This window comes from Coloeus monedula (assembly GCF_965178545.1).
Source record: "Coloeus monedula genome assembly, chromosome: 7".
Lineage (NCBI taxonomy): Eukaryota > Metazoa > Chordata > Aves > Passeriformes > Corvidae > Coloeus > Coloeus monedula.
The window spans coordinates 8,859,046-8,871,208 of record NC_138787.1 but is presented as its reverse complement, the minus strand read 5'-3'; the positions used below and the strand labels follow the sequence as shown (position 1 = coordinate 8,871,208).

General features: G+C 39.1%; 1 protein-coding gene across 1 annotated transcript in view; it reads left to right on the top strand.

The window, feature by feature from the left end:
- Positions 1–459: 459 nt before the first annotated feature.
- STAT4 (signal transducer and activator of transcription 4) overlaps positions 460–12,163 on the top strand; it is a gene marked incomplete at its 5' end in the record, with an annotated part of 36,756 nt that continues 25,052 nt past the window's right edge. The window contains 2 exons of the mRNA XM_082284805.1: positions 460–587; positions 2,091–2,235. Of these exons, the coding sequence (XP_082140931.1) occupies positions 460–587; positions 2,091–2,235 (273 nt within the window). The remainder of the gene's footprint in view (positions 588–2,090; positions 2,236–12,163) is intronic.

The window sequence follows — 12,163 nt, the reverse complement described above, 5'->3', positions numbered from 1 at the left end:
CAGCAACACATAACCATTATGGCTTTAGGAAAAACTTGAGTGGTGTGAATTCACCAAGAAGAGAGCGAAATCATTGCTTTCCACTACTCTTCAATAAGAATATTTCTACCTGGGTTTGAAGAGTACAGTCCTAAACTTCTTCTCTTGATGAGAGATGGTGTGTAAATCTTGCCACTTCATAAGCATCATAAAGTACCTCAAAACATTTACATAAAGGAAGGGAATTGACAGAGGTGCCCATTCACATTTAAGAGCCAAAACTTCTTTAATGGCCTTGCTCACTTTTCTCCCTCTTCCCTTTAACTCTACATTTACTCGAGTGCCACCTGTTTTGAAAGACAGAATAAAATGTTAAAGTATGTAAGAGCTACAATGAAAATAACTGATTTATGCAGTTTGGATTAGTAATTCATATTCACTTTCCAAGGGCAAGCCTGTTTAATTCTTTTCTTTTGCAGCATGTCCCAATGGAGTCAAGTTCAACAACTGGAAATAAAGTTTTTGGAGCAGGTAGACCAGTTCTACGATGATAACTTCCCCATGGAAATCCGGCATCTATTAGCACAATGGATAGAAAGCCAGGACTGGTAGGATTTCATTTATTCTCTCTCCTATTATTTCAATCACCAACAATTCTTTGGTTTTCTGGTAGGCTTTAGGGTGCTCATTTACAAACTGTGCAGGTATCTACACTCCAGTAATACTATTTCACTAGTTATGGATTTAGCCATTTAAACTTAAGGAATATTGGGAGGTGAGGTTTCACATTTGAACTTACTCCTAAACAAAATCCAATAAAAATTTATTAAAAAAATAATGCAAGTTAATTTTCAATGGACATGTTATACATTTACCTCTTGCAGCATAAAATTATTCACTTGTCCAAAACTGCACTTAGAGCTGGATAATTCTGGGGAACAAGCCAGCTGTTTACAGGAATTCTGCTCTAGGAGGTCAGCCTGTGCACAAATTTGGATTCAATTCACTTGATAGTTATCTTAAGAAAATCCCAAACTAAATGCCAAAAAAAATTATTTTAGTCGTATCAGATAGAGACATCTCAATTTTTCAAGCTAAATCCACAGGACTATTGGAGGACTATTGTGCAGGGGAAGAAGAAAAATCTGTTAAGGAATATAATCTTTCCTTACAGTTAATGCTCAGTATTTATGGGGCTGTGGCAACACGGGTAACATTAAAATCTCCTTTTTGCCAGACTTTGAGTTAGTTGAGGTGTATCTCAAACAGGCACCTGCCATTTGTGAGGCAAGGAAGGAGGCCATCCCAAGGACAAGGATGCCATACTGTCCAAAATTTTTCCTCCTCAGTTTTGCTGACTAATGCCATTGCCCTGCGCATCCCAAGCTGTACCATGAACAGCAGAACCAGTAAAGCCTGGCTTTGTCTGTGTTTGTGTCCTGTGTCCCCTACATGCCCTTCACCAGTAGCCTCAGAGTCTTCCTGTATCCCCAAATAGTTTGGCTGGGGGAAGGCTCATCTGGTGCCTGGTGTGAAGAGATGTATCTGCTGCCTGGCCATCTGGCTGTTGCCTCCTGGAGCAAGTTATTGCTGCCGTTTTCCTCAGTGGAGGCGCTAAGTTGGATTCCTTTCTTCTACCAACCTGCCAGATTTCCATGAAATTTGTAAGAACATTCTATCTTTTGGACTTCAAGCCTGTTGCCAACTTTGTCTGAAACTGGGCAGCAAATTCAGAAATTATATCTGTGTGACTGAGTGAGAGGGACAGTTTGCATAAGCCCCATTTCCTCTGACAAGTGAGCTGGAAGTATTTAAATATTCACTGGACCAGAGACTAGAAAACCCTGGTTGTCTCCTCTGACTGACTCTACTGTCTGTGCTAACACTTCACCCTGTTTTTATAGGTGCATATCTATAGGAGTATTAAAAAAACTGGCACAAAATCATAAAAATAAATTATTCACAAGCTCTAACTACATGCAAGTCACCATATACTTAAAGTCTTTTTTTGCTACCTAGATTTCTGAATAGATTATAATTTTCCGTACTGCTAGATTGACACATCATACAACATTTTAAACATGCATGGTTGTTGTTCATTGATTCTTTAGGGAGGCTGCAGCCAACAATGAAGCAATGGCAATGATCCTTTTACAGAATTTGATAATACAAGTGGATGAACAGCTGGACCGGGTTTCACAGGAGAAGAATCTGCTCTTGATACACAACCTGAAAAGAGTCAGGAAGTTGCTGCAGGTGGGTCATGACTTCAAATGACAGATTGCACTGCACACTCTTGCTGGTTTCTGGAGGTAGTGCTCGAGCTCTGTCGAGTGCAGTTTGTTCCAATGCCCTGCCCTGGATGCTGTAGACTCTGAGCAGCTATGGCAAGACTGAGCCTTCAACAAGATAATTCAAAATAACAATTCTGCTGTGTGTCTGTGGCACAATAATTCCTATTTCAATGCATGCAGCTTGGATACAAATGCTGTGACTTCTTATCTCTGTGCATATGTGTGTTTCACTGAGCTCTTATAAATAAGGCTGTATAGTGCTCATGTTTGTTACAAATGTAATTAACACCTTTCAGACACCTGCAGATATTTAACTATGGAATAAAATACATGCTTGGGGCTTAGGGCAGCACCATGAAAAGGAACCCCTGTAAATCATTAGCATGCTTGCTGTTTTATGCTTTTCTGGGATTATTTGTTATGAATTACTTGAAGGATTTACCGTTAGGCTTCTGCAAAATGATATTTATTTTGATTGGTTGAATGTTTCTCTAATAATTGTTTATCTAAGGCAAGGATTCTCAGAATTCCACTTCATTAGTCACCTACTTCCTGACATCTATCTGTCTTCTGCATAAAGTAGATATGCCATTGAGTTTAATGAAAGTTTGGGGGTTTTTCTCTTCTTTGATGGTGCTTTCCATAAGTACTTAAATGATAATTACATTGCTTGCAAAACATTTTCTTTATTTGAGACATATATACATACACACACACTGGCCTGGAAAATCTTAGCATGACTGTCAATTATTTTGTTCTCTTTATGGCTGTGTCTTTCTACTCTTTATCCCTAGTGGTGGCCTCTTAAAAATATGACACTATTTCCATTGCAACCACTTTTTCATCGTACGTTATGCAAGCAGCCTCCTGTAATTTAAAAATAAAGTCACTTTTTGTTTCTTTTCTGGTTTTTGAAGCAGCATTTTTCATAATTTCGGTACTCTTCAAACACGAAATTTACTGAACTGCAGACGTAATGGTCTTGGCACAAAGCTTTACCACAAAGCTGTCTCAATTTAGTAAAGGATTCTTCCACAGTGGCATATACATGGAAAGAGCATTTCAGGCCAAGCAGTTGCACTGGTGTATTCCTGGCTTAAAAGACAGTGCATTTGTGATTATTCCATCACAATGTGCACAGGCAGAAGGACTAGTATATATTCACATATAAGCTCTACAAAGTTAAGGCCTCTCGTTGTTCCTCCTGCTCTTTGCACTGTTTATTTTATTTTAAATTTTTTACCAAAACTTGAGGCATCAGCTATGCATGCTCTGCCAAATTGGGCACACCAAGCCAAGCAATCAGGCCTTGAGAGAACACACATGAGTTCAGGTAATAACCAGTGTGAAAATGGCCTGAAAGAAAACCCTTTCCTTTAAGTCCTGTCACGTTTGGAAATTATATCATGCTTCAGGAAAAGCACAAAGCAAAGGAGGCTTATTCCAGAAAGCCAAGGGGGGGGGGAGTTTTGAGTGATTTGTGATTCAATGGTTTCTCAGGTGCTAGGGTCTGAGTCACAATTCCAGAACAAGCCAAAATGCTCAGGCATCCCCATTACAGCTGAACAGCACTATGAACTCCGTGAGAGGACATGTGTGATGCTGGAATTATACTGCTTATAAAAAGGGATCTGAATCTTCAGCATTGCAGTAGAATGTTTCCAGGTAGGCAAAAAAAACCCCAGAAGCTCTCCCCATCACTAATAATGCTAACCTTTCTTCATTGCATCAAGACAGCAGATAACCTGGATTTAGACGAAAAGCTACCCATTCACTTTCAAAATACACATGTAAACCACCAAAAATTGTCTGGCACTTTCACTGTTGCAGCTTTTTTTGATCTTTAACACTATCACCCACTGTATTCCATATTCTGATTTCCAAAATTATTAGAATAGGCTGAAGTAGGACCAGGCTCTTGCAATGTTTGAGGGTTGTTATTATTGGATAAGACAAATAACTTAAACTGTCTTAAGAAATCTGTAACACCAGTATTTTTTACTTTTTTGTAAAGCACTAGGTTACAACTTTTAAGTTATAGAACACAGAAGATTAATACATTTTCAGCCAAAGTGTGGGCTGCATGTTCTGTAGAGCTGCACAGGCAGTCTCCTGCTTCAGCTATTAAAATTATTTCTTCACTGATTAGGTAAGTCCATCAGTAAAGAAATGCTATAGTCATTGAAACCAGCTGACAGCTTATCCTTGTTATCAACTGTTAAGTGTTATTAATGGACTGAACATGACACATAGCATGGACAGTATGTTCTGTAATGTTCTTAAATTTGAGTATGCAAATTATCTAATTGTGGGTCTAATATTTTTTTAATGCATCACTGGTTGCATCTTATTGCTGAATATTTGAGAAGATTGGAAATGGGCAGTTGGCTTCCCACCCACAGCTGGAAGTCGTTGCAGATACCTAACTCTTGCAATTTGAGCTAGTTTGTGACAGTTTCATGACATGACAATGCCAGAAAAACGTGACTGATGTACAGAGTAGAATGCCATGATCTGTTTTGTCCCAACATACCCGGTAGGGAAAGGGAGGCCAGAATGGTACACTGTAAAACTAATGAGATTTTTGACCAACTGATGAAAGAAAGACTGGGTTCCTAAATAGGGGAGGAAGCTGCTTTCGTAAACATCTTTTCCTATCTGGTGACTCTGTGAACAGTGTTGGTTGTACTTTCTCTGAAGGTTAGTTACCATGAGCCCACCTTTATCTCTGCTTCACTCTCTAGTGCAAGCACTTCTTTGAAATTTCACAGTTCCCTCCTCTTCCTTCCCCTCTGAACCACACACAGATGTACAGACCCAAGTACATCGTGCACACACACAAGGCTGTCCAACCTCAATACATAATCTGAGTACAACGTTTGTTCATTATTTTGAGCCAAATTGCATTACCCTATTGAGTAATACTTGACAAAATAGATAACACTGGAAACCAGCACTTATCACTATGCACACAGCATAGTATGTTGAGCTGTGGTAAAGGTTCCTAAACATTATGACAATAGCAATAATACAAAAGAAATTCAATTAGAGAACAGACAAAAGATATTCAAAAGCAATCTGTAGTTCTTGACAAAACACAAAATGAGAGACCAATGTTTAATCAGAAATACAACTGGATGGTTAGTGAAGAGCAGCCTTAGAAGAGGAAGCAATGTACACTTCATAAGTGGCCTGTGCAGCTGTTTTCTAGACAGATAAGGACTCCTTAAGATCAAGATTCCTGGTGCTGTTACTGAGTCTGGAGAACAGTATGTCGAGGAGTCTCCAGCACCACAGCCAAGCACACCTCATGTAAAAGATCTCCCTGAGATTTTTTTATAAAATTAAGAAAATCTTCTATTCTGACTGTTTGCTGAAACATCTTTACATAAATATGTTTGTTGTTCTATGAAAATAAGAATGGAAATCGTGAAAGAAGAGAGAATTTGCCTGCCTCAGTTGCAATACAAAGTTTTGGGCACCCTTGGGGGTTGTGAAGGGCAAAGAGTAGAAGTCCAAGCAGGAAGGTGGGTCTGCCTGGCACCCCTGCTTTTAGAACACAGGGACCATCCCTATTCTCTCACCATTAGGGAAATGACTATGGAACATGTCATTCCTACTTAGACTGCTTACATTTCCAAAATGATCTGCAGGCAAAAAGAAACACCAGTCAGGAAATATGTCATTTGAAAAAGTTATAAGCACTTGGTGTGGTCACTGCTAACTCTCTGTAATTTGCTTCTCTATTTCTTGCTTTCATTGAAACATCTCTTCTTCTTGACATTAATCTGGTATAAATGCACATATTGTATTAAAATCAGGGTCATCATTTTAGGTTAAAATCCTTCACATTTGCTTCTTACATTATTATTACTTCTCTAGTCAGTAAATTGGATTCCTTTTTATAGCAGAGCAGCCTTTTGTTGCTGTGCTCTTCAGTGGGAGACAGAACAGCACAGTCACTTTCTAAGGTTAAATTCTCTTTCCATCTTCCTGCAGAGCTCCTTCTCTCCCCAGAAGCAGTTTTGGAAAGGGAAGAGGGAGAAAATATTCAGAAGCAGTGGGGAAAGAGCAGGGAAACTATGCCTATGGTTCTTTCTCCTTAAAATCTAGATGGAGAAAAACAAAGCGGATTAGTCACAAGGAGATGGTTTGTGCTGTTGTTATGACAACAAAATGTAAAGGGCAGATGTTAAGCTTTGAAGAGCTGCCTAGCACTTCTAGGAACCAAATTGCAGATGTAAGAGACTGCATGACCTTGGCTCGTGGACAATTACATCCTAGATTTCAGAAGGAATGTTTTCATGTGACAGTGTACCTGTCCCTGATGTAAGCTCCTGTGCAATACACGAGGAGATTTAGTGCAGAGATGACTGGTGAAATGCAGAGACTCTCATGGAAGACAGGCACTGTCCACATACCTGACTCACATGCCAAAATCCTGGGTTGGGGGAGAGCAGCCAGGCTGCAGTGCACTCGGGGAGCCAGAGCAGGGGAGGCTCAGAGGAGCCTGGGAATCAGAGATGGGCACTGTGCCCCCGTGTCCCACTGCTCCATTTAGGAGTGATGCTGGTGGGCAACTGCCTGTTCAGCTCAGGGATGTCCTTCCCCCCACACACTCCAAGCTGGAAACCTGGAGTGCTCCTCAGGTGCTTGCTAGAGAAGAAGTAGCTCCGAGGAGTGCAGCCTGGCCCAAATGTGGCTCTCAGGAAGAGCCACTGTCTGTGCTGTGCTCTGTGATGGGTGCAGGACAACCCCATCAGGACAAAAGCAGAAATTCCCAGAATCACCCTACTCATAACTGAAGCCCTTATTTATGCTCTAGTCTCAAGATAACTTCTGAAAGCAATTCCTTCTCGTTAATGGCAGCATGCATCTGTGTTACTTCACTGTTTATGGTATTCAGGGTGAAATCTGATTACATAAATCTTCCTTTATAAAAGTGAAATAACAGATTTTGGGAATAAGAAGGGCTGCTCTGCTCATTTACCATTGAAGCCTGAGTTAATGAGTATACTGTGTGCTCTGGGGATCAATTTGCTGTAAATTATGTATATTCATGAAATTCATCTAATTCTCACAGCAGATTCTCCAGTATTGGTGAACTCTACCTACTCCTCAGCCCTGCTAGAGCCTAAAATGAGGGGTGGGGAGGGCAGTGGGATTATGCCTGAATAAGCAGGTCTGTGGACACACACACCATTAACACCTTGGGGTCTGTTTACAAAGGGAGAGGTCAGGCAGAAGCACCAGAGCTGCTGATTCACAGCAACCAGTTATATAGAAACAAGCTTTCAGAAGTTACAGTAAGTAGTTGGGAAATATTACTTTAGTTACATTGCTTTCTCCTACACGGCTCTGGCTGTTTTTATGGGAAGGTCTGGAATAGCATCTGAAAGTATCTTCTGTCATCTAAAATAACATATATTAACATTAAGGCAATTCTTTCCATGTAAAATTCACCATTTCTATGTAGTACAAACAAATATATCTTTACATGATGCTATTTAAAACAGTAACAGAGCAATGCATTCCTGATTCTGTCATGCTCTTGGTTAGAATGCCCAGTTTGTTTCCATCTGCAATGGGAACTGAACATCACTGTGCTTCTCCAGATAGAACTAAATGAACATAAAAAGGTTCCTTAGTTCAAGTGACTGTTTACAAAAGCCTCTGTACCAGAAAGGAACATGCATGAGGAATCATAAGATTATTTATTTCACTACATCAAAGAAAGTGGACAAAATAGCATTAGGTCTGAAACAGGACATTCCAGTTGGTCCTTGACAAACAATTCTAATAAGCCCTGTGCTGAGAAACAGTTGCAAAGAGTGGAAACATCCATCAATGTTTAAGTTGCAGTTTCCCGTTAAAGCTTACAAAAGGGTGAGAATGGAACAAAACAGAGAAAGTTCCTAATAAACCACGGAAGGTCCATTTCAAAATGTTATTTACACGTATTTAGCACGCGTGCAGCCTGCCAGATCAAAAACTCAACATGCTAAAGTAGGACATGTGTTTTGAACCAGTGTGTCCTGCTGTCTAATTCAGATTATACTAGACTGCTCCCAGTGAGTTTTTCAGAACAACCATTAAAGCTGTTTACAGAAAATTTTGGCGTGCAAATGGGAAACCCCAGACAGAAGTCTGTTTGCAAAAGCAGCTAGGTGCCTGCTCCTAGCAACTGCAGCCTGGTGACTGCATGTCAGCTAATAAAGGGTTTTAAAAAGGATTGATAGAAGACTGAAGAAGGTTACTTGTTAGAAGTAAAATATTTTGCGGTTTCTAGTTATTATTTAACGAACACAACTCTAGAAAAGTTTATAATGTTTCAGTTTGTTTTTGTAGAATGAATAAGGGTTAACTTACAGACAGAAGTAAAAATACAAGCAAACTAAATAACCTCCTGTGGGCTTTGTTTGTTCTGAAATTTTAAGAGCCCAGTTGCAGTTGAACATCTGCCTGAGAGATTAGGTAATAATACTCAGGTCTTTGTGCCCAGAGGAGGAGGGGGATGTGGGGATCAGTCCTCTCTGTCCTCTGATGTTTTACCCTTTTCATAGGGAACACAGTATTTTTATTTACTTTCAAATAAATCTCATTTAAACAGGAAGTTATTTATTCTCAAATGAATCTCAAAAGCATCACTGGATTATTCATCCCTCCCTGTCTGTACAGTTCTACTGTCTGATTATGATTTCTACAGAAATGTATTTTCTGTAGCTGTATCTCACCCTACCTGCTCAGAAATCTGCTGTTTCTATAGACTATTCCTTGAGTGGTTTTAGTGGCTGCTGGGAGGGACTCAGCAGTGCAATTTGAGGGGTGGAGAAAAAGACCTCTGCCTTCACAGCTCATTCACTCTGCTTTTACAACTTTGCCTATTGCAATTTGGTTGCACATGCCCTAAAGAAATTATGATCTTCTGGAAGTTATCCATCATATCCTATGAAAAACAGACCTGTTTATTAGGACTTCCCACACATCACAGGAGTTTTATAAAACAATGAGGTTCCCTTTAAGGTCTCTCACATATTTTGAGAAGGGAAGGGGAAATCTAAAAATAAAGTACAACAAGAGCAGTCTAAATAGATAGTGTTGCAGGTACTTCCTCTTAAAGACCTAGATTAAACAGAGACATCTTTCTAGTAGAAGAAGATTTTTTAGTAAGAATACTGCCTGTTTAAGTACAAGGTTTCAAAAAACTCCCAAGCATTTAACTTTTGCCAGGCTAGCACAAGGACCGACTCTTTCTTTGTATTCTGCTATTGTCTTCATTAGACTTTCTGCCTGGATGCATAAACAAAGGTAGAAAACAAATCAAGGCCAAGTGGTATTTGTCATATTTGAAGGTGAAAACGGGAAATATGTATGTACAGCTATGCCTTCCCACCCACACAGTCAAGATACACAACTAAACCAAATCTTTCTTTCTTTCAAACAAATAAAATGATAGAGAAAAGGGGGTTTTTCTCCCTGCTTTTGATTTCATGAAAGATGAGATATTTGCTTACCCAGAAAGATGCTTAGTATCAGACTTAATAAAATAATCATTTCACAAGTTAGCAATAGGGAAGGAAATGTATTTTTGCTTGACTTTGTATTGCTGCTTCCTATCTCTCCTCCCTTCCATCAGCTTCTTTAAATATTCATTCAATATGAACAAACACTTCAATGATCATACTAGCTAATGCTTGCTTGCCTCCAAGTAAATCTCCTATTGCATACAATTAAAAGGCTCAAGAAGGTTTTTTCTAGCAGAAATGAGAAGAAATACAGCTGATGGTTTTAAGAGTTAAAAAGAGAAAAATAAAAAGGAAAGAAATAAGAGAAAAAAGACCAAATTCTGAAGCAATTTTCAGAACTGGAAAGCACCAAAACCTACTCAAGTCCTTTTCTAAGGTCACCTTGAAAACGCGGAGATAACCAGGCAAACCCCTGATTGACTTTCTAAAGGTTTCACAGCACATCCTTCTACATTACAAGCAGAGACCAACTAACACCTAATCCCCTGCTTTAACCACTGAAAACAGACCCAGCTGCTCATGTAGTGCACATCCAGAATTCACTGATGGGTGTGTACGGAAACCTTTGACACATGAAAAGCAGTCAGTGTTTGTGTGGCTGGGAGTGACCCACTTTGTGATGGACCTGCCCACAGGAAAATCAACTAAAATTTGAAAAATGTAAGCAGCGGGAAGAAAAGAAGAGGAAGAGAATGACTCTGGTCTAGATTTCTTCATTCCTGTCAGAGTAAGCAGTGAATTCCAGATACTAAAACTGACAGTTGTTTGGTGTTCTTTTTGAAAGCACATGTATTTTAAAATGTCATAATATGTATTTTAAAGTTTCTCCATGACCTTGCAACTTACAGAATCAAACCTTGCATTTCCCCAGCCACTGTATCATGCACCTTTAACATACTCCAAATAGTTCAAGCTGTTTAAAAATTTGGCTAAAGGGCATAAACTCTGCATGCTATAATGTACAAACTGTTTTTGCAGGAATGCCTCTTTGTTTTTCTCCGTGATCTAGTAAGATACTGTCATAACAGATGTCCCTGAAGTAGAAAGAGTGCATGCCGGGTGGTGGTAGGAAGGTTTTCTCCAAGGAAATGTCATCAGCACTCACAGAAAATTGTCACCTGTTCAGAATGAAAGTTCAAGTTCCCCTGTTTGCTTAAATTTAGCATCATGCTGGTAGTTCTTGAGAAGAAGCCAGTCCAAATAAGATCATTTGTTGTTTGTTGTAACTTGTGACATGGAAAGACTTCATTGGAACAGAAGAGAGGAGAAAGAAAACTTCTGTGAACAACAAAATTACAGTAATGTTAGCAGACATTTTGATGTGAAAGAAGAAAAGCGAATCCTCAATTTCTCTTTGTTGGTATTTATCAAAAGACAATTATAAATCTTCTCCTTAAATATTTAAACTTATTAATACAATTTTGCATAACTAGAGAATCCACACTCTTCTTCCTCTTCTGGCTGCTAGTGTTCATGTCACACTAAGTTAGGATTCCCCCATCTCAAGCCATTTTTGGTTAATATTCCTTAATTTTCCTACATATACTACTCTTTTGCTGATAGGAGATAATTTTCAATTAGTCATTCAGAAATCAAGGTCATGTTGAGCAAATTCTGCCCTCAGCCAAAGACAAAATGGAAGTGCAGAACAACAAGAGCTGACAGTAGGGGAATAATAAGGGAATACCAAGTGGTACATCCCGAAGTGTAATTACAGCTGAGAAGTATAAAACACAGGCAGAAAATTTTTAGTGTTACTATTTTTCCAGAGTCAAACATGTGGTTATTGTGACTTCTAGTAGCTATGGTTATTTAATAAGTTGCAGTTCTTGAGATATTTAGTGTTACAATTTAGTTATCAATTTATTACTGATGAGTTGCAATCCATCTGCTCCTTTACTGCAAAAGGGGCTGTTCCAGGAGCACAAGTGGCAGCCCTCTGTTGACCTTCTTGGCATCTACTCAAACTGAATCAAGTTGAAGAAGCACCAGCCAGACATAAGTATGGGAATCGCTATGGACACAGCTTTATGAGTTAGAGAAGAAAGAAAGGGGTGAAAAAGTGAATTTCCACTCCATCTCTTGATTCAGATAGGTTTCTCTTAATGAAACAAAGAAAAGGAGAGAAAGAGTTTTTGAAAGTTTTGCATATGAATAGTGTGTAAAAACTCTGGGAAAGTCCCTAATAACCGGCATCCTTTGTGGGGAATTTTAACACATCCCACTGTCAGAATTTTTTTTTTAAGAGTCTCTTCTACATAAATGCATTTTTCCAGCTCCAAGAGAGGATATTTATTTCTTCTTGACTTGGTTAAATAGCTTTTGTTTGACTCCTTTAAACCCTAGCAGTGCTGGAATTCTGTT